This window comes from Macrotis lagotis, chromosome X, assembly GCF_037893015.1.
Source record: "Macrotis lagotis isolate mMagLag1 chromosome X, bilby.v1.9.chrom.fasta, whole genome shotgun sequence".
NCBI classification, from domain to species: domain Eukaryota; kingdom Metazoa; phylum Chordata; class Mammalia; order Peramelemorphia; family Peramelidae; genus Macrotis; species Macrotis lagotis.
The window spans coordinates 467,396,034-467,423,660 of NC_133666.1; the positions used below are offsets into that span (position 1 = coordinate 467,396,034).

The 27,627-nt window shown below is 39.8% G+C and overlaps 1 protein-coding gene and 1 long non-coding RNA gene across 3 annotated transcripts in view; one reads left to right on the forward strand and one right to left on the reverse strand.

Annotated features, from left to right (window-relative positions):
* The first annotated feature begins 3,634 nt into the window (after positions 1-3,634).
* Positions 3,635-27,627, forward strand: part of TWSG1 (twisted gastrulation BMP signaling modulator 1) — a 73,306-nt gene continuing 49,313 nt past the window's right edge. The window contains exons 1-2 of one of the 2 annotated variants that reach the window (XM_074207028.1): positions 3,635-3,675; positions 6,313-6,471. In XM_074207028.1, coding sequence (XP_074063129.1) covers positions 6,352-6,471 — 120 coding nt within the window. In that variant the 5' untranslated portion in view covers positions 3,635-3,675; positions 6,313-6,351. Of the gene's footprint in view, positions 3,676-3,761; positions 3,873-6,312; positions 6,472-27,627 lie in introns of those variants that run through there. The other variant, XM_074207027.1, reaches the window with a different exon arrangement.
* LOC141502347 (uncharacterized) overlaps positions 12,438-27,627 on the reverse strand; it is a 46,284-nt gene continuing 31,094 nt past the window's right edge. The window contains exons 2-3 of the long non-coding RNA XR_012472497.1: positions 18,539-18,605; positions 12,438-12,539 (exon numbers count right to left, since the gene is read on the reverse strand). This is a non-coding gene — a long non-coding RNA (uncharacterized LOC141502347). The remainder of the gene's footprint in view (positions 12,540-18,538; positions 18,606-27,627) is intronic.

Genomic DNA, 27,627 nt, shown 5'->3' on the forward strand with positions numbered 1-27,627 from the left:
TTTTTCTTAGAGTTTGACCTTGAAAGGAACCATAGTTTGTAAAGATGATAGGATCAAGTAAATGTTTTTAAGGGAATATATATAAAATATAAAATAAAAAAGATGAAATGTCATCTGATACATATACTATTGTTGCTAATATAACTAACATTACCTATTAGATATAGGTATATATAAAACTAGTAACTAGTATCACTATAACTAATAAAATAAAACAAATATTATTGAAATATATTTTTATATCCCCAATTTATCATAGTTCTAGGCACATAGTATTCAATAATTATTCATTGATTTATTGAAAATTCAGTTCTTTACCTCAAGGAGCTTATAATCTAATTAGGAAACCAAAACAGATTGGCATTAAGAAATGGTTGGATAAAAAAAAAAGAAACAGTTAGGAAAGATAGGAATATCCTGTTCTTCAGATCAATAGACTCAAGAAAGGCAATATGTTGTAATGGATAGAAGAGTAACCCTGGTGTCAGAAAGTCTTCATGCCAGTACTGCCTCATTTACAAGTTAGATCTTTCTGTGCCTCAATTTTACTCATTTGTAAAATGAAGAGATTTTACTAAATGGTCTTTACAATCCCTTTGAGCTCTTAATCAAAGATTCTGTAAATTCAATTTTAGATGTCCTCCCAGAAGTAGGGACACTTTTCTGGAGAACTTTTCCCTAAGCCACCTAGCCGCCCCATAATGCCTTCTTTAGCTGCCTTTATAGTCAGTAGAACAAATTATTCGCATCTGCCCATTACCCAGAGAAAATTTTTATGTGCTTGAGGTAGATAGATTTGAGACCAGTTGGTTACTTGGGAGTGTTAATGTGTAATAAAGGAGTTGGATCCTTTTAAAGGAATTTTGCCCTTAACCTACAATATCTTGAAGCACTTTTCTTCACTATTAGAATTCATCTTCTACCCTTTCCATTAGTAACAACGAATGCTTTCCTGTAATAGATAGATGGGGACTGAGTATAAATAATCAACTCATCCCACCCCAATTTATTTAAAGTAAATTAGAAAATGCTGTGTTCTGATGCCTTAATCCAGTGAGAATGTCTAAATTAATCAATCATGGGTTTTTGACAGTATAATTATTGTCTGGATCAATTGAAGGGAGAATTTTCAGATTGAGAAATTTGATAATGCCCTGCAGATTGTCTCCAAAATATTAAACCAATTCAGGCCCAAGAAAGATTTAGGCAATTGAAGAGAAGGAACTCCCTGGTGGTGGGGAGGATGTTGGGAGTTTGTTCCAGGTCTCAGGCTCCTTCCCCTTCCTTGGCCAAAGAAAGAGCTTCCTTGTGTTCCAATATTCTCATCCACATCCTAGCAGGGTCTCCACAGATTAGATGAAAAGAGTGACTCTGTCAGGAGTCAAGGACAGATTGGATGTATATATAGGAGTCCAGTAGAAAAGCTCCTACAATATCTAAGGGGAATCTTGAGGACTACAGCAAATGGACTTCCAGGAGATATAATCCCTTTGCCACATGGACTTTTTAAGTTCATTTTTCCTTGGTCTCTGTAAGTAAGTACTGTAGGGAGACAGATTTTGAGAGAGAATGTTGGTACCAACTGTACAATCATGTAAATAATAAATTGTTCAGTTGTATCTGGCTCTTAATGACCTAGTTTGGGATTTTCTTGGTAAAAGTACTGGAGTGATTTGCCATTTCCTTCTGAAGTTCATTTTACAGATGAGGAGACTGAGACAAAGAGGGTTAAATAGTTGTCCAGGGTTACCCTGCTAGGAACTGAGTCAGATTTATATTCAAGTCTTCCTGACTCCAGGTCAGGTGTTCTATCACACCATCTAGTTGTCCCAAATAGTAAATACATAATACATTTTACCAAAGCTAATCTGATTGATTAATTGATAATCTATAATTATGGCAAAGAGCATGGCAAAGAAGGGTTTGTGATATATATAGCATTATTTTAAAAACAAACAAACAGGGGTGGCTAGGTGGGGCAGTGGAAAGAGTCCTAGAGTCAGGAATACCTGAGTTCGGATTTGACCTCAGACACTTAATAATTACCTAGCTGTGTGGCCTAGGACAAGCTACTTAACCACATTTGCCTTGCAAAGAAACCTAACCCCCCCCCCCCCAAATATTCCATAACCCTTCAGAGGTAATTCTGTAGACCTTAGAAAATACAATAGCCATGTTCTGGGGAACAAGGCTTGTTAAAGTGTGTTAGCATAGCCGCCTCAGACCACTGTACTACACAAAGAAACCTAATAAAAACCCTGTTTCTGGCGGTGGGGGGAGGGAAGCAAGATTGGGGGGAAATTGTAAAACTCAATATCTTTAATAAAAAATTTTTTTTTAAAAAACCCTGTTTCTCTTAAAAGGTCCAGTGAAAACTGTGTCCACCAGAGGCTAAAACCCCTTTCTGGTTAGCTGCCCCTAAACACCTCAATGATTCTACCACTTAGATCCTACATTTGCTATTGCCCTAGAAAAAAAAAAAAAAAAGAAGAGGAACTGTTCTCTGTATAGATATTATATGCAGGGAGGTGAGGGTGACTGTCAGTGTCACTAGTTGGGACAATAATTATCCTATTTTGGATAGTTTGACAAAAAAGTATTTTTACTTTTGCTAATGAAAATTTACGTTTAAGATGCAGACATATTTTACTTTGAAACCTCATAATAGTTGTCTTTTGGAGAAAGTGATGTAAGGGGAGAGATAACTATTGGAGCGGGATTAATCTATAAGATAGGTGGGTCAAACTGTGTGAGAGAGAAGGGAAGAGGGAGAGGAGTCCTGTAAGACTTAAAAAATCAAGGAAGTCAGTGGGAGTGAGGTGGTAAGGAGGACTGGAGGGGGGGAGGCGATAGCGATGAAAGAGATAAGGAGGGAGAAGAGAAAGAAACTGGGAGGGTGGGCCATTTGCATTCGGAGTGATGCATGTGCTCTAGAATTGGGGACAGAGGGAGAGGACAGGGGTTGTAGGAAGAAAAAAGGAGCAAGAAAGGACTGGGCGGGGGGGGGGAGTGAGGGGAGAAACTCAAAAGAGGAGGTAAGAGGACAGGTGGAGAGGAAGGAGGGAAGGAAGGAAAGAGCAAGAGGAGGCCTGCAGGAGGGGTGGAACCGATTGGGGAGATGGTGGAGAAGCAAGGAGAGGAAAAGAAAAGGGGGTTCAGGAAGGGGTGCAAGAGGTCTGAGGGGGGCAGAAGCCAGAGAGGGGAAGAGAGGAGGGACAGGAGTCAGAGAGAAGGGGGACAAAGTCAGAGAGAAGGGGGGCACAAACTAGAGAGAAGGGGAGCAGGAGCCAGAGACTAGGGGGGATGAGCCAGAGAGAAGGGGGACAGAGTCAGAGAGAAGGGGGCAGGAGCCAGAGACTAGGGGGGATGAGCCAGAGAGAAGGGGGACAGAGTCAGAGAGAAGGGGGCAGGAGCCAGAGACTAGGGGGATGAGCCAGAGAGAGGGGGACAGAGTCAGAGAGAAGGGCCAGGACAGGGGGATCAGAGAGTCAGAGAGAAAGGGGAGCAGGAGCCAGAGACTAGACTAGGGGGATGAGCCAGAGAGAAGGGGGACAGAGTCAGAGAGAAGGGGGCAGGAGCCAGGGAGAGGAGGGGCCGCGGAGGGAGCGGGGCCTTGGGGGTGGGGAGGCTGCGCGGAGGCGCGGAGCAGCAGGAGCAGGGCCCTGTCTCTTTAAGGTGCCCGAGGCGGGGCGGCGGGCTCCGAGCCTCGCGGGTGGGAGGGGGCGCTGGGGGGGGGGCGGCGCCCGCGAGAACCCGGGGGCGGCGGCTGGGCCGGGGCTTCCGCGCGCTGCTCCCCCAAGGCCAAGTTCCCGCCGGCCCGGCTCCGCGTGGGGACCAGGACGGAGGGCGGCCCGGCCGCGCCGCGCCTCACGGTGAGGGGAGCTGGGGGGCGGCCGAGCGCGGGGCTCGGGGAAGAGCCCGGCCCAGGCCGGGGCGGGCCTCCCCGGGAGGGAGCGGGCTGGCGGCCTGGGCCCGGCCCGGCCCCGAGGCTGGGCTCCCGGAGGTGTCTGAGCGGCCCCGGGGGGGGGGGGGGGGGGGCCTCCGGCCCGTCCTGCTGGCATCCTTTTGAGGCTTTCATCCTTTCTGGAGGGCATCCTTGCCCTCTGCCCTCACCCGCCTAGCTGCGAGCCCGCCCGCAGGCCCCCTCCTCCATCCTTTCCCCCTTCCCCTCCTCCATCCTTTCCCCCTCCCCTCCTGCTGTCCTCTTTCTTCACCCCCTTCCCTTCCTCGCCTCCCCTCCCCTCCCCCTTCCCCCTTCCTTTCCCCAAAGAGCTGAAAGGACTGAAGCCCGGGCCCGGCCCTTTGAGGCTGCTTGTTGACCGGGTGGCCCGCCCCGAGTCCTCTTGGCCTTCCGCCTCGGCCCCCCCCCCCCCCCCCCCCGTCCCTGCCCGCCCCTGCCCCGACCCTCGCCCCTGGGGCTGCGCTTCCCCCTCGGCGCCTCCACCAGAATTCGCCGTACCCCAGCTTTGCGTGGACTAAAGGGCTTGTGAAGGACTCCCGAAGTGCCCGGTATATAGTCGGGGCTTAGTTCTGCTATTAGTGACATTTCCTTTGCGGACGGAAAGCTAGTCCAAAGTCTTGATTTAGAAGCATTTGGATGTGATGAATGAAAGGTTTGGGGGGAGAGATGTTGGGTATTAGGAAATAAACATTTAAGGGAAGCAGAATAGGATTTTTCAAAAAATGTGTCTCTAATTTTGTGTTGCTCTTCACTAGCTTGAAATTTTTTCCTTTCCTTAGAGAATAGATTCTTTAACGAGCTAAATTTATTCAAGCTTTAACAGATATTCTTTAATTTGTAGTGTCAATAAGATGAAAAACCACTGGGGGGAAAAACAGATTTTTTAAATGGCTGATTCTGACTCCACAAGTAAATGCCAGTGGCTCCAGAAATTATCCCATTTGGTCAGAGTAGTTTAACAAGTTACAAAGTTGGGTGACTAACGTCCTTTGGGGAATGTCTTGTGGTTCTAGTAATAATCAACAGGGCTTTCTCTTTCTAAATTTTGAGTCATACTTGACACCATTAATGTAAGAGCCTTTGTTTCTCACTGCTGTTGGTTTACAAAATGTTCATGCTTAGAATAAGATAGTAAATGTCATTACAGAACTTTGAAATTTGTTCTTTGAAACTTGAAATATAACAACTTAGAATGTTTTTAATGTACCACATATGTACATATGTACATATGCACACATACACACATACGTATTTATTTCAATAAATTCAAGAAGTTGCATTTCCTGTTTTTACATCTAATAATTGTATTTGTGGACTTGGTGGGATTTCAGCTTTTTTTTCTGATTATTTATAGTATTAATCTTATTGTGACTTTAAAGAATTTATTATGGTGCCTCATCTATAATGAATTCCTGCAATTAGTATTTTGAACTCTCCCCACCCCCCACCCTATTATTCATTTAAGCATGTGTAAGTAATTATAGGTTACCGAAAGAGAGAACTTGGGAGAGCTAGCCCTTTTAAAGGACTATATATATATATGTATTATACACACACACACACACACACACATTACTTCATTTGGTACTCACAGTATCCTAGACAGTTCCACATTTTAGAGATGAGAAAAATTGAAGCACATTAATGTTAAATGTAAATTCTTTTTGTCATGTTGATTTATTCAGGCCCATTTTATAAGAGGATATGAAATGATTATAAATCAGCTAAAGTATGCCCTACACACATCACAACCCAGTTATGCCTTAGTTGATCAGCTTCCAGTATTGCTGTAGTGGAAAAATTCATCATCCTGCAGCCAACATAGTGATGAGCCTCTCCAAATTTAGTTAGGCTGATCCTCAAATGGTAACCTATTTCACAGGCTTCCTACTCAAAGCCTTCCATGGATTAGGACCTCTCAAAAGCTTGGACTATGCTGGCTTATGAAAAACGTAGCTCTGAGGACTAGCCTAGATAAATTTGAACAAGTTCATTATCCTCAGATTGGCTAAAGAATGGTATATTTTTCAGGCACAGTTACTGAAGTTGGAAGAGCTGACCCAAATAAGCTTTACCGGTTTGATATACTCTAGGTTACTTAGGTTGGGGTACTGAAGAACTTTACCAACTTCCATGGTCAGTTTTGTTTTTGTGCTTCTGTGGATTTTGTTTTTGTGTTTTTGTAGATTTTGTTTTTCTTGTATTAGAATACAAAACATTTATTTTCTGAACTTTTAATCAACTTTCATTGAAAATTATATTCAATGGAATAATTTTAAAGTATTTAAAATTAGGAAATTAATTTTCTCCAATACATGATTGTTCTATTGAAGTGAAATCTTTTATTTCAGAGCTTCGTGGGGATTACCCCTTGTCTGCTTTGAGGAAACATGAAGTCACAGTATCTCCTGCCTACTGTAGCCATACTGATGTTCTTAACATGGATCCCTCTCTCACTGAGTTGTAACAAAGCTCTCTGTGCTAGTGATGTGAGCAAATGTCTCATTCAGGTATGATTGAAAATTATTTGGAATAAATAAGACTGATTTTTGGATATAGGAAAACTCGCTATTCTCCTTTGTTATGATAGTATTATGGTGCTTGTTTTATTTTTTCTCATTTGCCTCAATGATGTTCCACTGTGGAAGGTTTTAAAAGATTTTGAAATAGGAATTGATTTCCTTTTAGGCCCTCTCTGTGATTAGAATACCTATTTCTGGTCATATTTTATTACCTGTGATATTTATGTCTCAGTTTGAGGAGGCACAAACACCTCTTCAAAAAACAGAATCTTTTACAAAGCCTCACATCATAATAATTCAATCCAACCCACACTTATTATGTTCCAACTGTTTTCAAGGAACCATACTAAACTGTTGTTAGATGAGAAATGACATTGATTTTTATTTTCAATGAGTTTACATTTGTCATGGAATATTTAACATGTTCACAAGTAAGGATAACTCAAAATGGGGTTAGATAGCAATAAAGGAAAACTGTGTGGACAGAATGACTTAGGAAAATTTGAGTGCATAGAACTTGGAAAATGCTTCATGGAGAAGCTAAGTCTTGAGATGAGCCTTTAACTAATGCAAGGAGCTTTTAATAAAATGCCTGCTAGGTGTAAGGCACAGTTCTAATTGCTGGGTATACAAAGACAAATTGAAAAAAATTATGCCAGATCTCAAGGAGCTTTCATTCTAGTAAAATAGTGTCTATGCCTGTGAAGATGAAGAGAACATTAAACTACAGGCATAAGAGAAGGGCTTTCCATAATGGGTTTTGAGGGAAGGGCAGTTAGGTAGCAAAGTAGATAAAGTGCTAGATTTGGAGTCAGTAAAATCCATCTGGGCAAAGTCACTTCACCCTGTTTGCCTCAGTTTTCTCATCTGTAAAATGAACTGGAGAAGGGAATGACAAACCACTCCTATCTTTGCAAGAAAAGACCAAATGGGATCATCAAATAAGACGTGACTGAAGAACAACAAACGAAGGGGAGGAAGAAATATTTAAGATAGTTTATTAGGAAATGGAAAGTTATGTTTGGGGCTGAGTTTCTGTGAAATAACATTACGATACATTATTTCAGTATTACAAAACATAAGATTGAATTAAGAATCTGGATGGGGGGCAGCTAGGTGGCGAAGTGGATAGAGCACTGGCCCTGGAGTCAATCTTACCTGAGTTCAAATCCGGCCTCAAACACTTAATAATTACCTAGCTATGTGGCCTTGGGCAAGCCACTTAATCCCATTGCCTTGCAAAAAAAAAAAAGAATCTGGATGGGCAGGTCAGAGGGGTTTCTACTTTAATTAAACTACTAATGACTTAACTGACTAGGAAATGGAAAAATGTTAGTAGATCTTTTCAGTTAAGAAAGGTGTAGGGAATTTGTGACTAGACCCCCACTACATTGTTTCTTTAAAGTTTTAAACTCTCATCCTCATTTTATTATATTATTTCAGAAAGATTACCAAATAAAATTATCTTATTTAGCATTAGTCTTCCAATTTATCAGTTAAGCCCTTCAGTTAAGTTCTTTCCTCATTTCTTTTCTTTTTTTTTTATTTTTTCCTCATTTTCTAAAGAATTTTTAAAAAAAAATTTATTTTTGTTTGAACTTTCATTTAGATTTAGGCACTGTAGAGAATTCTCATATTGAAACTCTTTGGATAAAGATGGTAATTACTCTATTAATTACAGTCTTGTAAAGTTGACTGGTGGCTGTGCAAGGCTAAATTACTATCCCAAGTTCATACTGTTCAGAACTATTATTATAAGAGACAGATTTTCTTGACTCCAAGGTAGACTAAACTGCTTTTTGTCTATAATTCATCAGGTTCTAATTTCCTATCAACTTTAATTTTTAAAATGACATTTATGTTCCCATTGCTATTGTAATTTTGATAATTATATCTGAGGTGGAACAAAGACAGAAGCCTAACCATTCGGGTGTATTATTGAGAGCTTTTATATGCTTAACAGTTATGGGACTGTATAGATTATTCTTTTTCTTTTCCACTAATTATATTTTGTTTAGCCTAATTATTTGGTTTTAAAATAATCTGAATTGTTGGCAAATTTTTTTTTAGTTTAGTGACAAATTTTAATTTTGATTTTGACATCAAACATGGGTACTCTGCCTAATTACAGTAACAATTTAATATTTTTGGAAAATAAGTTACTTTACATTAATGCATTTTCCAGGTAACCATGATTTATTCCTTTTAAATGCTAATTTTTTAAGCATTTCCTTGCTTTTTTAAGAGTATGCAATTTGTATATCATTAGTATGGAAATCTATAGGTACAATCCCTCTATAATTTAATAATGAGGATAATAATAGAACCTGCTTACATAGTTGTTGTGAGGATCAAATAACTATGTGTGTGTGTGACTATGAATATATCCACATACACTTATGTGTACATATATATATATATATATATATGCATTTTATATATAACATTGTATTACCTTAGATAATGAATATTAGATATTATATATGTTAGATATAACATAATAGTCTTATATTTATGTAATGTGTAACCTATAACATTGTGTTATATAATTGTTACATATAAAACACATATATCCATATATATATATATATATATATATATATATACACACACACACACACACATATATTATCTCATTTGATTCTTACAACAGTAAGGAGGTGTTATTATTACCTCCATTTTACAGACAGGGAACCTGAGGCTGAAGGAGAGTAAGTGACTTGCCCAGGATCACAAAGCTAATGTGTTTGAGACAAGATTTGAAGTCAGTTCTTCCTGAGTCCAAATGCAGAGCTCTATTCACTGAGCCACTGCTTCTTTTTCTCAATTGAGATGGAGAGTATGAAAGTATATGGAATGAATTCAAGAAGATGAAAATGAATTTTATAACTTTATACCTTGATCTTTATAGTATGCCTTCTTTATTTTGCAAAAATTATCTGAATATTAAACTTACCCATAATTAAATGAAAGTACAAAGATATTAAGGAAAAAAGCTATGTTTTAGTCTATTCATGTTCTCCCCATTATTAAAGTATAAAATATTTTACTTTATTTGAATTTTTTTTCTTGCTTTGGGAGTGTATTAAGGAAGGTTCTTTTTGAATGTTTATATTTGAATATTTACTGTTTACCTTAAATCTCTTTGAAGCGATGTAATACTAAGGGACTCCCTAGAACTGTAAATCCATATAAGTAGACCTCATCAGTATGATATAGGTAAGTCCTAAATTTGACATCAAAGGACCTAGGATTGAATCCCAACTTTTATATTTACTAGCTTATGTGACCTTGAACAAATCCCTTAACTTCTCTCGGTATCAATTTCCTTATCTATGAAATGAAGAGATTGGACCATTTAGGTCCCTTCTATAAAGCTAAGATCCTATGAACTTGCAGGACAGAAGTAGAGTTAACCTGATACATGCAGCATCATTAATGATACTGACTTCCTGGAGAGGTAGATAAAGATTATTACTTAGTGTGCTTTTTCTTGGTAAATAGAGTCAGGTTCTTAAAGTTAAGTTCTCCTAGAACTATAAAGAATTTAGATTTTTCTTTTGAAAACTAGCTAATACTTTGTAACTGACCTGCTCGGGGACCTATCCTGAGCCATTGCCTGGATACATACCTCTTCCCGGTCTTCAGATGTCACGGACCCTCCTTGGGGACGGAGGGCAATAAACTAGACAGAGCACCAGGTTGCAGTCTAACAAGCAGGTTTTTATTGGTTACATTTGGAGCGAATATGGCCCTGCTGCTTGCTACATCTCGAATCCCCCTACTTCCGCTCGTGTCCCTCTTATATCACTCCCTAAGTCTTCCTACTGCGTGGGCAAGCCTGTTGTGGAGCCTATCCTGTTTAAGGTGCAGCCTCGATACCACTCCTTGCAATATCTCGCTTAGACTACGTGGCAGAGTCCACACCCAGGTGTCTCACGCTAATGGCCCGCTCCACCCTCAGGACTCCAGGTGGGATTACACCCTTAACAATTCCCCTTCTTTGTTTTAAACAGGAGGGTCATGAAGGGTATGATGTATAAGGGACATGGTATCCACCTTAATGTTGATCAAGGTGGACTTCAGTAGGGACACCAAAATCCGTAGCAAGCAGGGGCCAAAAATACAAAGAAGAAATAATATGACAAAATGATCTAATAAGCTGAATAACCATTGTAAGAATTGTAAATGCTTGCGATAACTAGCAATGTTAAAGGCAGCAGTCTGATGATTTGAAAAATCGGTCAAAATATTTCTCAGTTCTTGAAGCAGTAAAGCCAATTGATGAATGTCTGATGAAGCATTATGAGATAAGAATGCACCTTGTAACACAGCTCATATCTGAAGCCATGAACCAACAAATGAAGAGTTGGTAAGATTCACTTGTAATGGAGTGACACATAATGATTTATATCTGTAATGACAAGGAATTTGGGTTATCAACTCATGGTAAGAAAGCTCATCCCCATTGTAAATTACTACAGGGGCCAAAGCATCTATTTCCTTTTGAAGTGCCCAGTTTATATGATTTTGGGTGGTCCATGTGGATGACTGCTGGACCAAAAAGTTTTGCAATGCAGATGCTAGATATCCTTGTTGATGGTAAAGATCCTGAATTTGGAATTTTTCATAAAATGAGAAGGCAAAGTTAATGATATTGAAAGCAAGATCAGCCACCTCACGCTTTTGCAATAATAACAGGGGAAGATTCCCACTAAGTTCAACCCACAACTTGTCCAGAGGATGTTGTGCCCATGGTTGCTTAGCTTTCACTGGAACAAGTTGATATTTTTGGTGTTTCAGGATAAATATTGCATGACCACGATGCCGAGGAGTCAAAGTGTTGGTGAGTGTGGCATTAAGACAAGAAATGCAGTAAGGTTGAAGGCCCACATGTTGTTGATTATGTTTTTCAATAGATGCGTTTTGGGGATGACAAAGGAGAAAAGCATAGTCGGGAGGTGCATGAGTCTCAGCTGCGAATTGATAACACAAGTTATCAGTATGTCCTTGAGTGTCATGGCAGGTCGAATTCAAATTGCCAAAAATAGCTTGCCATGTCACAAATGTAAAGTCCAAGCAGCATGTACTTTGAGTACAGGGGAATATGCGAATGAAGGCATTTGTTGGTGCAAACGGCAGACCCAATCACCACAAATGTGGATGAGCAGTGCCCAGGGGAAAGGCAACTGGTGCAGGAGCTGCTGTTTGTTTGCAGTTTTTTTTTTCGAGGAGATATGATCACAAAATCGCAGGTGCACAGAGGAATTGTTTACTGTAGGGCCACATGTTGGAACCCCAGTAGAGCAGGCATGCACCAGAACCCAAGTATCCCCATCTCCTTTGGGGCAGGCAGAGAAGGACACTACTATTATAATGAGGCAAACTGCATGTACATCTGTGATGTATTTTGGGTGCAATTTGGGGAATGTGGGATGGACAACATAGTTATGTTTTTGCAGGTGGTATGATTCTTTAGGTCTGGTGTGTGATGAAAAAAGGATGAGAAAAATTTGCTTTCTAATTTGATACATGTCTTATCCAAGCTTGTATTGTTTGGGAGTGTGGTGTCTGTATAAAAGCATATCGGCGGATTGGAAGCATATACTGTAAAGTTGTACTTAGTTATGTCGGTTTCCTGTACGTTCTGTGTGTCTTCATTTCCATTCCTGAAATAATCGTGTTCAGGCTCCCTTACTAACTTGGTGGCATTCCCTATAATCTTAAATGGAGGTGTCATGTCATGCCATCCTAAAGCTTTAAGAGCTGGCGGGTCTACCACCAGCCCCCAGAACTATGCACCTTGCTGATCTTCCTGCACTCTTTGTGACTCAGTAAGGTTGTGCCATCTACTGTTGAGAGCTTGTGTCCCAGGTAGCACACTCAGGGCAAGGAGGGCAAGAGCTAGGGTATTTCATTCTCTTTTCTTTCCTTGGGGGTGGTCACCATCCTCTCCTTCCCCGTCTTCTTCTTATTTTCTTCTTCTCTGAGGTCTCTGACCCATTTGGTTGGTTCCCAGACTGGTTCTTCCTTTTCCTCGCCATCCGTACCTGGATCTGGTTGAATACAAAGATACCCTTGTCACTTTATAATTACCGAGCCCGGGCCATGCCACTGGCTGTCTGGGCTCCTCCAAAGTACTCCGTTACCCATTGGGCAGGGAGTGGGACGGCTAGTTGCATGTGTATGGAGTGTGCGTGAAGTTCCTGTGAAATAGCGTAAAGCTGGGGAGGTACTATCATCTCTCAACTGAAGAAAATTAATGGTGTATATGGCCTGTGCTAATTGTGTATGTGTAAGGCGGCCATGACCACTGACTCCCCCTCTTTGTTTAATGAGGAGGGTCTTGAGGGTACGGTTGGCACATTCAACTATGGCCTGGCTGGTGGGATTGTATGGAATGCCAGTACTATGTAAAATGGAAAATTCCTGACAAAAAAACAGCAAACGCCTTGGAAGAATATGCAGGGCCATTAGCCATTTTTATGGTTGTAGGAACTCCACAAGTGGAAAAACAGGATAAAAGATATGCTATCACATGGTGAGCTGCCTCACCAGGTTGAAGTGTCACCATGACAAAATTGGAGAAAGTGTCTACGGAGACATAAATAAGAGTCTTTCCATAGTGAGTAACATCCATCTGCCATAAAGCATTAGGACGGTCTCCACGGGGATTGCTCGCATGATCAATAGGTGGGGGGCGAAATGGAGCACAGCCAAGGCATCATTTCACTATGTCCCTGGCTTGATCCTTAGTGATGCCATACAAGTGACGAAGAGAGCGAGCTGAGAGATGTACTTATTATGTACATGATGGGCTTCTGAGAGTAAAGGGCATAGCAATGCTCAATCTACCATATCATTGCCACTATAGATGGGACCAACAGTGGAAACAGGGGAACGGAGGTGCAACAAACACAGGACAGTGACAAGAGAGGAGAAGATTTTGGAGGTCCACCAACAGAGAAGCAATAGTACTAAGCAGTAGGGAGTTCTCCAAGCATTGCAGTACAATAGAGACTGTCGGTGATAAGATTAACAGGCATGTTAGCAAGATAAGCAAGAGCATGAGTAAATAGCAAGGAGTTCATTTTTCTGGGCTTAGCTATACTCAGTGCTAAAAACTCATAATACTTGTTTTTGTGGGATGTAGAAGGCTGCCCGTTTGTTTTTGGTGGCGTCTGTGAACACATTTGGTCCATTAACAGGGTTAGAGGAGTTGATTCGTGGTGGGGGATATAATGGAAGGTTGTTCCATCCACAAAGCGTCAGGGGTAGGGGAAGATTAGCAACATCACATGAAGTGAGAGGGAAGCCCACTCGGGGATAGAGTCAGTAAAGTAGTGAAGAGCATCCTCAGAAGCACTAGTATTTAAGACAGGATATCTTCCAAACATGCAAAGACATCGATCAGACATGGCTAGGAATAATTTTGCCAGCATCGTGAATTTGCAAGGAATGCTTCTTTTACTCTTCTGGAAATATTGCCATTCTATGACACCTTGCTTTTGGTACAGACAACCAATATGTGACCTTTGATTTAAAATGTTGGCAAATATGGGTTGCTGGGGATCAAATTGAACTATGGACTTATGACACCTGGAGAAGATCTGTGTCATTGCCTCCTTTGGTTGTGAGGTGCAATATTGGGGGGAGTTAATGTGGAATCTCCTTTCAGGATATCATAAAGAGGATACAATAGATCATCAGGAATAGGAATTGTAGAGTATATCCATTGTATGGAGCCAGTTAGTTTTTGGAAATCATTAAGGTTCCTACACTTCTCTAAATCCACCTCTGGGGGTGTTCTAGATGCCTTTCCTTCACTAAGGGTGTGACTAAGGTATTGATAAAGGCTGGTTTCTTGTATCTTATGAGTAACTACTTGAAGCCCATATTTACTCAAGGAAAGGAGCATTTCTTTTGTTAACTCCTCTAGCTCTGAGGGGGTGCTTAGTAGCCATGAGAATATTGTCCATATAATGGATTATGATAGCCTTGGGATATTTACTGGGCAGCGGTTGAAGGATGGCTGCAACACGTGCTTGGCACATTGTTGGGCTGTTGGCTATTCCCTGAGGTAATACAGTAAATTGATACCTGGTTGATGGGCTTTGAAAATTCTGTGATGGTATCGTGAACACAAAATTATCTCTATCCTTGGGGTGAAGGGGAATACTATAAAAACAATCTTTGATATCTATTATCTTTATGACAAAGCCCATAGGTATAAAGGCAAGAGAAGGAAGATTCCTCTGTAGCAGGTGCATAGGGAATCATTTTATTCACTGCCCATAAATCAATAAGCATTCTCCACATGCCAGCTTTCTTTTTTTTTATTACAAATATTGGAGAATTATAAGGGCTGGTGTTAGGCTCAATTCTGTGTTGTAGCAATAATTCCTTAACTATATCTTTTAATGTGGTGGGTGAGCTTCTCCGTAGAAAGGGGCCACTGTTCCACCCACATAGGGTTATCACTCCTCCAAGTAATCTTTGGGGAGCTCACCATAGCAGTAGCCCCTAGGAGTTTGTTGTCAGATGTTCAGGGGTGGTAAGATACAATTGTAACTGGTGCAATAAATCCCTACCCCACAGGGCAGAGCCTAGTCCCGTAATCTTTAAGGGACGGATGAAGCCATTTTGTCCTTCATAGTTCCATCTCAAGTGACGCTCTGCTTTTCTAGCGCCTTGATGGCCTCCCACCCCTAGAATGGGGTGGTAGATGACATAAGCGGCCAGGAGGGGTCCCACTGTACTGAATCAATAATGGACACATCAGCTCCTGTGTCAATCATTCCTGACATTAATTTGCCTTCTATATCTATCTGTATAATGGGCTGTTGTAACCTGACTTCATTACACCAATTCACTTGTGTAACGTTCTCACTATTCTCACTCTCAATCCATGGCAGAGATATCCCTAGGCCAATAGCCATGCCAGGGGGAAGGGTTACTGGGTAGCAGTGTGGGTTGGTAAGGTACACAGTAGTGCTGCCAGGTGGCAGTAGTTGGGTATGGACAAGTATAGGGGAGTATCCTGTGGCACCCACTACTAATCGGGGGAATGTGGTCAGAACCACCTCTAGAGAAGCAGTACTTCAGAGGTTGATTGTTAAGGAATCCTCTTCCTTTCCCTGATCAGCAACTGTTAGGATAGTTTCACCTAGATCCCTTTGTTTTGTAGTTCCCTCTGATAATGCTCCTGCAACCCTTTTGATTCCGGGTCTGGCCCCATGGGGCTGCTTTGATCCAGTAGGCTCTAGGGTCAGCGCCTCAACAAGGAGGGCCCGCCTTCCCGTTTCCCGGAGCTGATGTCTTCTTAAATCTACAGAACTTTGCCACATGTCCAATTTTTCCACAGCAATAGCAGGTGGGCTGTTTACTGCCCCTTTTTTGACCTGCACAGCACTGTGCCTTAAAATGTCCTTCTTTTCCGCAATTGAAACAAGTGCCCTTTCGTTGTTTGAGTCCTTCACTAATCCCCTGGGCAATCGCCATCGCCATGGCTTGATGTTCTCTACTTTTGCGGGGGGTCCTCTAGGAGGCGCTCGATTATATCATTTAGTGAGGGATTGGTGCCCAGACCAGCCAAGAGTTGTTGGTACTCAGGGCAGAGACCCTCTTTCACCAACTGCAGAATAATCAGTTTGGTGCCAGTTGTGTGTCCTAAAATGCGCCTGACTGTTTCTTGTACTCTGCTAATGAAATCTATAGGGGTTTCATTGCCCCATTGTTTGAGACCAATAAATTTCTCCCTTTCTTCCCCTTGGGCTTCTAACTTCTCAAAGGCTCTGACATGGCAAAGTTGAATAGCTGCAAATACCATGGGTTGTAAGTGTATTTGGTCTCCATCTTCCTGTCCCCGTAATCATCTCAAAAGCCTCATCGGGGTTGGTGATACCCCTCTCCTCTATGTACTGGTCTGCCTCTCTCTTTACAAGGGCAGTAAAAGTGACTGCTTGTCCTGGGGTGAGCACTGCATTTGCATCCTCTTGCCAATCGAAAGGGATCCAAGGCCATGCAGCAGTGGCGTTGGTTAATAAATGTTTCACATATGACAAGGAGGGCCCATACTTGGCAACAGCTTCCTTGAGCTCTTTCAATACTTTAAAGGGAACTGGCTCATGAAGGCGGTTGTCACCCTGGCCATCATCAAAAACAGGACAAAGTTGGAGTAATACCCCAGTCTTCCCAATCTACAATCTCCCCTTCTTCAGCAGCTGCTTTAAGACTGTGTGCTATAAGACTTTCTGGAGCAGGGCCCCTGGAAGAGCCAAAAGTGAAACTGGTTCAGTGTTTCAGAGTTCTGGCAGAGGGAGCTTGAGACCTCTTCCTCACTGCTCTCTGCCTGTGGGCATGGCATAAACACTTCCTCCTTTCCCAATTTCTGCTGTGTGACATCCTTGATTCTGACTTCCTCCCTTCCCCTCCCTGCTCTGGCTACTTCCTCCTTCTTCTTCCCCGGCTCCATTTTTAGTGTGTTTTTTATAACTTTCTCTAAGTTCCACCCAAGGGTAAATCAGAGGAGGAGGAGGAGGGAAATCACAATTCTCATCCTCAGAAGATTCTCCCACTTGTGTGCCAATTGCTTCTCTCCCACGGAGACAAGAAGCCCACTGTAGCACTGTTTTTATGAGAGAATAAAAGGAGAAGTCCTGGTCAGTTAAGATTCCAGGACATGTCCCATAGAAAGAAGCCATCTGCCGCCCAACCACCTCCCAATTTTCTTTCGTAATCCCTGAATGTTCTAACCATGGGGAGACCTCCCATACCTTATTTTCAAATTTGCGTTACTGCTTAATATGTGGCTTAAATTGATGCTGCTTGCCTAATTTATATAACTGACAAGCTAGTACTGCCTTTTCTTTGGATTTGATCAGGGGAAAACCATGCATGCCCCTGCCCCATTTCAATGTCTCAGATTAATCTGAGACTGTCCAGCTCTTCCTCCTTAAAGGGAGGCCAGGCAGAAATTCCCTTGGTCCATGTTCAGGTGCCAGCTGTTCAGGGACCTATCCCAAGCCATCGCCTGGATACATACCTCTTCCCAGTCTTTGGATGTCATGGACCCTCCTTGGGGGCAGAGGGCAATAAACTGGACAGAGCACCAGGTTGCAGTCTAACAAGCAGGTCTCTATTGGTTACATTTGCAGCAAATATGGCCCCACTGCTTGCTACATCTCAAATCCCCCTACTTCCGCCTGTGTCCCTCTTATATCACTCCCTAAGTCCTCCTATTGTGTGGGTGAGCCCGCTGCAGAGCCAGTGTTGTTTAAGGTGCAGCCTTGATACCACTCCTCAAGATATCTCGCTTAAACTACGTGGCAGAGTCCACACCCAGGTGTCTCACGCTAATGGCCAGCTCCACCCCCAGGACTCCAGGTGGGATTACACCCTTAACACTGACCAACCAATATTTTAATTTGTTTGAAGTATTAAAGAAAAATAGCATTACAGTGTTTTAGAATATTTGTGCTGACAGTGAAACCTTGTATACTCACACTATAACTAAAAAAAAATAATTTTTTCATCTGAAGACTATTAGTTATGTAAATATTTTTTTAACACTTGGACTTGAAGGCCATGCAGTCATTACTGCCACTTCTACAAGTTGCTATGCTTAAGGGTGGTTTCCACATAAATATTTATTTTGTGCTTCTAATGAGGGGGGGAGTCTTACTTTAAAACATTTTAAAGATAAATTCAGTTATCTTGTTTTATGTACTTATTCTTCAACTCTTTGTGATCATTTAACTACGTTTTCTCATAAATAAGATTGTGTAAGAATTCTCTCTTAAAAGGAATATTAGCAAAAGCTTCACATTTCATTTTTGTATTTCAGAAGTCTTTCATTACTTAGGTCCTTTCTTTTTCCATTCCATATAATCAACCTCAAAGTACTCTACTTGTATTAAGGAAAAATAAGTTTTTTATTAATTATTGAAGACGACTAAGACATCATTTTATTTTTTTAAACGGCTTAGATGTCTTATCTAGATATTAACTATTTTACCTTTTAAATTTAAGCATAAAGAATATATTGACTGATTACCTTAAATTGTTGAGCAGAAATGTTTGACGTTCTTAAGTACTCAATTTAGAAGTCCAGTGTCTTTATCCTAGAGATAAATGCAGATAATGTAAGTTAATAAAATTGGATTGTAAAAGAAATATTTAGTTGCTTTTCACTTGTTCGCTTTTATTTTTGAACCTAAGTAATTCATTCTATATTTTCTGTCTATAAAAATGGTTTTAGGAAGATACTGTCAGATCATCTTCTGTTTTTCTTATAAACTTTATTACTTCTTTGTCCCTTTTTTCCTATTCCTCTTCATCTTTGTCAATTAATTGCCATGTTTTTTCATTTTTATGGTTTCATCAACATCAGCTCTTGGTGTAGGAACTCCTGACACTGCAGAAGTACTCAAATTCATCTATTTACTCAGTAGGAAAGGTCCAGGGACATGGAGATTAAGGGACTTAAAGATAGTAAATCATTTAGATAGTAAGTATCAACACTGAATTTGAACTCAGGACATCTGACTTTTAAGATCAGCACTTTATATGTGACTATGGTCTTTAAAATCTAGAATAAATGTCCAAAGTTAATGAGTCCAGGTTGATGCAACCAAATAAAAGAGTAGTTAAGCATTACTACAAAATTCATAGAGTTGTGTTAAATTGGTCAAAGTCCAAGACAAAAAACATAAATATTCTTTCTCCATATGGAGAACTCTGAAGAAAAGAGAGACTTGTTCATTCCATCAAGTGCAATAATCAGGGACGATTTTAGGGAATCTGTGACAGAGAATACCATCTGTATCCAGAGAAAGAATTGTGGAATTTAAATAAAAATCAAAGATTATTACCTTCAATTTAAAAAAAAAGTTGTCTTTATGGACTACATAATGGTGCTATCTCTAATATTTGATCTCTTCCTCAAAGATATTTTTTTTTCTCTCAACACCTTCAGTTTTGATCAATGCATAGCATGGAAACAGTGTAAAGATTATCAGATAGCCTTGAGGGGGAAGGGAAGGTGGGGGAAAATTGTAAAATTCAAAACCTTACCAAAAAATAAGTAGAGACTACTATTGTATATAATTGGAAAACAAATAAAATATTTATATAATAAAAAAATTAAAGAAGTTACAGAATCTGCAACCTAGTTTGTACAAGTCCTTATTCCTAAGAAATTACAGATCCTTTTAAGAATTAAAGTCAAGGGGTGGCTAGGTGGCTCAGTGGATAGAGCACCGGCCCTGGAGTCAGGAGTATATGAGTTCAAATTTGCCCTCAGATGCTTAATGATTACATAGCTGTGTGGTCTTGGGCAAGCCACTTAAACCCATTGCTTTGCAAAAAACTAAAAAAAAAAAAAAAGAATTAAAGTCAATATAGGTGTATATATTTATAGCTTAATTGATGTTTAGTTACATTGCCAATTTCACTTGAAACCTTTGTTATATAAGTTGAGGTTCCTGTTCCAACCACCCAACATCCATCAAGGTCAATTAAGTAATAGATTATTACTACCTTGACAATTCTTAACTTAAGGTTTGTTTAGCTGTTGTTTATTATGGGTGGTTGGTAAAGCAAAATAGTGTCGTTTGATCTGAGCAGCATAATTATTTTTATGTTATCCTTTTGTTCCCAAAGGCTAATTGGTTGGATTTTCCCCTCCCACTTGACATAATAAAAGAATATAATAAGTAGAAGTGACAACATAGTCTACTAATTTTCTGATAATTAATATTCTTTAGCAGTGACATAATATTAAGTTACTTAAGATTGTTTTTGTTTGCATCATTGTATATTCTGGATTTGCTTTGCTAGGAACTGAGGCTTATGTGTATATTATAGTTTTTTTAAAAAGAATTTGTAAAAATCAGGTATGTACAATAAGTAAGAAACTTCATTAAAAATTTTTTCACTTTAATTTGGAAGAGAATACATAGGGACATATTCTTACAGCATATTTTAGAAAGTTTCTTTTGTTCTTTTAAATAAAAATAAACATTATTTTCTCATGTTGTTTTAATAATATTACTAGCAAACTTCTCAAATCTTAGCAGAAGTTGGAACAGTAGAAATATTTAGTAGTATTTAGCTCCATAATATAAATAAGATTCTTTCTTATAATTTTAACTTCTAACTCCCAAAATAAATGTTCATAAAATAAATACTAAAGCTTGCTGAGTCTTTTTTTTTGTTTGTTCAAACTCTAGCTTACTGACTGGCCACTTAATTTTGTTCAGGAGACTTTATATTAATAACAATGAAATAAGATGGTCCCTATTATTTGACACCCAATAAACAATACCGCTTGAGCCACATGCATATTCCATATTTCCCACAGTACAGATGTTTGTGTTGGTAGTCACACTGATAGCCAGAACAGAAGTAATCTGTGGAGAATTCAAGATTAGATGAGTAGATTGAGATCAGAGGAAGGAAATGGAAAGGGAACTGGGGGTAAAAGCATTTAGAATACTCCCAGCTATCCAGGTCTTTTAGCCAAACACATTTGTCAGGTATCAGGGCATTTGTTGTAATCACTTTGCAAAGTTAGTAAGGGGCGATATTCTTGTATGGACTGCTAGAAAAGAGGATTCCTTAAAGTTGTACAGAAGTTGAATTAAGGTGTAATTTCTATCAGTGATATAGCTGTCATCAGTGCCAAGTGTAATGAACCAAGATGTTCATTAGCCCTTGAAATTATAATGCACTATGATATACCACAAAGATTCATTTACTTATGTTACAACCAAGGTAACCATGAATGTTCTAGGAAAATAACTCATAAACTCTTCTTGTGTCATTTTTGACTAAACATCCACAAATATTTACTAGAACAATTGATAAAAGACTAGGTGTTATTTTTGTAAGTATCTACTTATTAGATTTGATCCTGATTTGAGAAGAGTTTAGATTAAGTCATTGAAAGCTACTCCCTCAGGATCATAACCCTTGTTTTAATAGATAGTCCTTAAGACTTGCTGTGACCCATTAAAAAAAAATCCATTGCTTGGTAACCATTCTTCTGGTATTAGCTTTTCATGTAGCAAGTTCTTAGATCAGGGATATCTAGTCATCTGTTGCTAGAACTATAGTATGAACTTTCTATGACTTTTTTTTGTCCCAAAATTTACACTCTACTGGCCTGGTCTTTTACCATGTTTACACTCATGTTAGGCTCTTCATATATGTAAGTTGTGTTGAATTGAACTCATAATATTCCTATGCAGATTCCAGACTCATATAGTGAAAGAAAGTCTTATAATAATTAATTAAAGGTTTGTGATGAAGTTTTGAGTGTAGAGAAAAGAAATAGATAAGTAAAGGATTCTAGGATTAAAAAACCTCTTCCCCTTCCATGTGTTGTTGTTGGTTTTTGACCCCTAACTGTCTTATGGAAGCAAAAAATCTGTATACTGACATGCCTTGCTTAAAATCATTGATTCTCTGAAAAGGTTTTTAGGTGAAAATTTAATATTGAGGGATAGTTCCATAGGAAATATATTTCTGCATCTGTAGTAAATAATATAGTAGTAACAAGATAGCTGACAAAGAAGTAGAATTTCAAGCAAGAAAATAAAAATTAAAAAATAAACTTAAGGAAGTTCATACAATTGAAATTTAAGTACTTTGTCCAATTTTTGTTCCGTAGGTTATCTGATATTAGAAGAGTAGGATTTCATGGTGTTGCAGTTGGGGTGGGTTATAGTATAATAAGAATAGCATCATGCAAAATATATATATATATATATATATATATATATATATATTACAATAAAAATCACACTTTAAAGTTTGCATTGCCTTTTTATATAGAATTATGTCATTTGTTCCTCAGAACATTTTGGTTTCCTGTACCCCAGTCTGTGCTGATACCCTCATAGGACATGCTTTTAATTCTAATCTTTAACACTTAGACAGTCGACAGAACAATAAAGTAAGCCTTGATTTGTAGGTTTGCCTATTTTTTTTTTATGTTTTTGTAAGGGAAATGGAGTTAAGTGGCTTGCCCAAGGCCACACAGCTAGGTAATTATTAAATGTCTGAGACTGAATTTGAACCCAGCTACTCCTGACACCAGGGCTGTTGCTTTATCCATTGCGCCACCTAGCCTCCCAGGTTTGCCTATTTCTGAGGTATAAATGCTCACCTTGAAAATAGAGCAAACCAGTTAGAGCTGGATCCAGCACACCTCTGCCCATATGCCTCCTTTAATAATTAGAACTGAGATTTTTACACATGAACAAGATCCAAACATCTCTATGAAATTATTCAGACATCAAAGACTGTGCTGTGGGTGAAAAGACACTGAAAGCTAGAGGATGAAATGAAATCCCTCATTGTATTGTATTTGTATTGAATTGTATTTTGGTACTAACTGAGAAGTCCATGCTCCGTGGGTTTTATGTAAAATTGCAGGTTGGGGAATGACTGAACAAATTATGATATATAAATGAAATGGAATTTTTTTTACTATTAAAAATAGTTAATGGGGGTAGCTAGGTGGCACAGTAGATAGAGCACCGGCCCTAGAGTCAGGAGTACCTGGGTTCAAATCCGGCCTCAGACACCTAATAATTACCTAGCTGTGTGGCCTTGGGCAAGCCACTTAACCCCGTTTGCCTTGCAAAAAAAAAATATTTAATGAAATATTTTCTGAGAGATGAGGAAGGCATATATAAGCTGATGTGCAATTCTCTTCTGACACAAATTTAAATTTAAATGGAGACAGACAACCAGTGCCTAAAGGTTAATTGCTTGGGGGGGGGGGGGGGTTGCAAGGCAAACCGGGTTAAGTGGCTTGCCCAAGGCCTCACAGCTAGGTAATTATTAGGTGTCTGAGGCCGGATTTGAACCCAGGTACTCCTGACTCCAAGGCTGGTGCTTTATCCACTGTGCCACCTAGCTGCCCTGAAGGTTAATTTCTAAAGGGAACTCTGAGCCTCAGTAATTGTATTGCTCATTTTTTATTTAAAATAAATTACTTATAGCAAAAGAGGAGGCAGTCCTATGAGTCTCACAGACCATTATAATCCCTCTTATTATTTTGTCCTTCTTTCTCAAAGAGGACTTGTTACAATGGGAAGGTGATGCCATGAGTTGCGAGTGAATTGGATTTAAGTGAGAGAGTGCATAATCAAAAGTTTCATTCTCCCTGGAGCTTTCTGGGTCCAGTGGCAAGTCATAGATCAGGACGACTGGGCTTAAAGCAATTTGTTTATTGTATCAGAATATGAGTACACCTCCAAAAACAAAGTAGCCAGGAAGGAAAGAGTAGCCATCCCCACATATTTGAGTCATCAGTACAGGTGATGGAATGGACTTCTTTTTTAGTCTTCTTTGCTGTATCTTTAGTCAAAATACATGCTAGCCATCTGACCCTCTCTTCCCCTCACCTGTGCGTGACTTGTTGTCACTTTTGTAATTCCTTTTTCTCCTCTGATACCGCCACCACCCTGGTACAGGCCCTCATTTAAGAATGCTATTGCAGTGGGTGTGGAGCCAAGATGGCGACAAGAGAGGAACATGTCTTAGGCACTCTCTCTCATAAAACTTGTAAACAAAGGACTCTAAATTTTCGAGAGACAGAACCCACAGAGGGACCCAGGGAGGCAGTTCTCCTACTCAAGGTAACCCGGAAAAGAGCAGAAAGGCTCTGCTTCCTGGGGTTGGAGGGGCGGTCACTAGAGGGGTGGCACACCAGAGCTACACCCTGGGGAGCACCGGGCACAGCCTGGGGGAACAGGGGACCTCTGCCAGAGAGAGCATGTGAAGCCCAGCCCTCAGGGCACACAGCACAGCTTGACCACCTCAGCCCAGATCCAGGAACAGAAGCAGGCGGAGCCGGTAAGCAGGAGCCCCCAGGGCATGAGCCCATTGAACCTAGGGAGGGGAGTGAAGAGAGAGAGAGAGAGACTGCCCAGCTCTGTCCTCTGTCCCTGGAACAGGACCTTGGAGTTCTGACCACATTCAGATCCTGATCACAGTCTAGGCCCTCCCCCATAGAACAGCAGCCCCCCCCACCTCAGCCCTGTGGCAGAGGGGGGGACACTTACGGTCATTCACAGACCAGGAGGGAGGACAGAGCCTCACACACTGAGATCCTTGTGTGAATGTCGCAAAAGCTCAGGAAGCACCACAAAACCAGGCTTAGGCTGGGAAAATGAGCAAGCAGAGAAACAGGAGGAACACCATTGAGAAATATTTTGCCTGTGAGCCTGAGCCCAAGAAGGATAAAAACACTCAGTCTGAAGATGAGGAAGCACAAACTCCTTCATCTAAAGACTCCAAGAAAAAACAGAAATTGGGCTCAGGCTATGACAGAGCTTAAAAAAAGACTGAAAATCAAATGAGGGAGATAGAAGAAAAACTGGGAAAAGAAATGAGAGAGTTGCAGGAAAAACGTGAAAATGAAGTCAGCAGCTTAGTCAAGGAGATCCAAAAAAATGCTGAAGAAAATAGCATGCTAAAAACCAGCTTAGGTCAAATGGATAAAACAGTTCAAAAAGTTATTGAGGAGAAGAATGCTTTATTTTTTTAATTTAAATTTATTTTTATTAAATATATTATTTGAGTTTTACATTTTCCCCAAATCTTGCTTCCCTCCCCCCTCCCCCCCACAGAGAGCACTCTGTCAGTCTTTACTCTGTTTCCATGTTGTACCTTGATCCAAATTGGGTGTGATGAGAGAGAAATCATATCCTTAAAGAGAAGAGAAGTCTAAGGTAACAAGATCAGACAATAAGCCATCTGTTGTTTTTTTTTTCTAAATTAAAGGGAATAGTCCTTGCACTTTGTTCAAACTCCACAGCTGCTTATCTGGATACAGATGGCACTCGCCTTTGCAGACAGCCCAAAATTGAGCCCGATTGTTGCCCTGATGGAATGAGCAAGTCCTTCAAGGTTGAACATCACTCCGATGTTGCTGTTAGGGTGTATGGCGTTTTTCTGGTTCTGCTCATCTCACTCAGCATCAGTTCATGCAAATCCCTCCAGGTTTTCCTGAAATCCAGTCCCTCCTGGTTTCTAATAGAACAATAGTGTTCCATGACATACATATGCCATAGTTTGCTAAGCCATTCCCCAATTGAAGGACATTTACTGGATTTCCAATTCTTTGCCACCACAAACAGGGCTGCTATAAATATTTTTATACAAGTAATGTTTTTACCCTTTTTCCTCATCTCTTCAGGGTATAGACCCAGTAGTGGTATCTGGGTCAAAGGGTATGCACATTTTTGTTGCCCTTTGGGCATAGTTCCAAATAGCTCTCCAGAAGGGTTGGATGAGTTCACAGCTCCACCAGTAATGTAATAGTGTCCCAGATTTCCCACATCCCTTCCAACAATGATCATTATCCTTCCTGGTCATACTGGCCAATCTGAGAGGTGTGAGGTGGTACCTCAGAGAAGCTTTAATTTGCATTTCTCTAATAATTAATGATTTAGAGCATTTTTTCATATGGCTATAGATTACTTTGATCTCCTCATCTGTAAATTGCCTTTGCATATCCTTTGACCATTTGTCAACTGGGGAGTGGCTTTTTGTCTTAAAAATATGACTCAGTTCTCTGTATATTTTATAAATGAGTCCTTTGTCAGAATCATTAGTTGTAAAGATTGTTTCCCAAATTACTACATTTCTTTTGATCTTGGTTATATTGGTTTTATCTGTGCAAAAACTTTTTAATTTAATGTAATCAAAATCATCAAATTGGATTTTGGTGATGTTCTCCAACTCTTCCTTAGTCATAAACTGTTCCCCTTTCCATAGATCTGACAGGTAGACTAGTCCTTGATCTTCTAATTTGCCTATAGTATTGTTTTTTATGTTTATGTCCTGTAACCATTTGGATCTTATCTTGGCAAAGGGTGTGAAGTGTTGGTCTAATCTAAGTTTCTTCCATACTGACTTCCAATTTTCCCAGCAATTTTTATCAAAGAGGGGGTTTTTATCCCAATGGCCAGACTCTTTGCGTTTATCAAACAGCAGCTTACTATAATCATCTCCTGCTTTTACACCTGGTCTATTCCACTGGTCCACCACTCTATTTCTTAGCCAATACCAAACAGTTTTGATGACTGATGCTTTATAATATAATTTTAGATCTGTTAGGGCTAAGCCACCTTCTTTTGCACTTTTTTCCATTAAGCTCCTGGCAATTCTTGACTTTTTATTTCTCCATATGACTTTACTTACAATTTTTTCTAACTCTTTAAAGTAATATTTTGGAATTTTGATGGGTAGGGCACTAAACAGATAGTTTAGTTTTGGTAGAATTGTCATTTTTATTATATTAGCTCTACCTATCCATGAGCAATTGATATTTGCCCAGTGTATTTAAATCTTATTTAATTTGTGTGAGTAGTGTTTTATAATTGTTTTCAAAAAGATTGTGAGACTGTCTGGGCAAATAGACTCCCAAATATTTTATATTGTCTGATTACTTTGAATGGGATTTCTCTTTCTAGCTCTTCCTGATGTTTCTTGCTAGACATATATAGAAAAGTTGAGGATTTATGAGGGTTTATTTCAAAACCTGCAACTTTGCTAAAATTGCTAATTGTTTCCAGTAGTTTTTTAGGTGATTTCTTGGGATTCTCTAGGTAGACCATCATGTCATCTGCAAAGAGTGAGAGTTTTGTCTCTTCCTTCCCAATTCTAATTCCTTTAATTTCTTTTTCTTCTCTAATTGCTGCTGCTAACATTTCTAATACAATATTAAATAGTAGTGGTGATAATGGGCATCCTTGTTTCACCCCTGATCTTTTTGGGAATGGCTCTAGCCTCTCCCCATTGAATATAATGCTTGTTGATGGTTTCAGATAGATACTGCTAATTATTTTAAGGAACAGTCCGTTTATTCCTACACTCTCTAGTGTTTTTAAATAGGAATGGATGCTGTATTTTGTCAAAAGCTTTTTCAGCATTTATTGATATGATCAAATGATTCCTGGTAGGTTTGTTGTTGATATAATTGAGTATACTAACAGTTTTCCTAATAGTGAACCAACCCTGCATTCCTGGAATAAATCCTACTTGATCATAATGTATTATCCTAGTGATGACTTGTTGTAATCGTTTTGCTAAGATTTTTCTCTTTTAACTCTTCCTGGTTTAGGT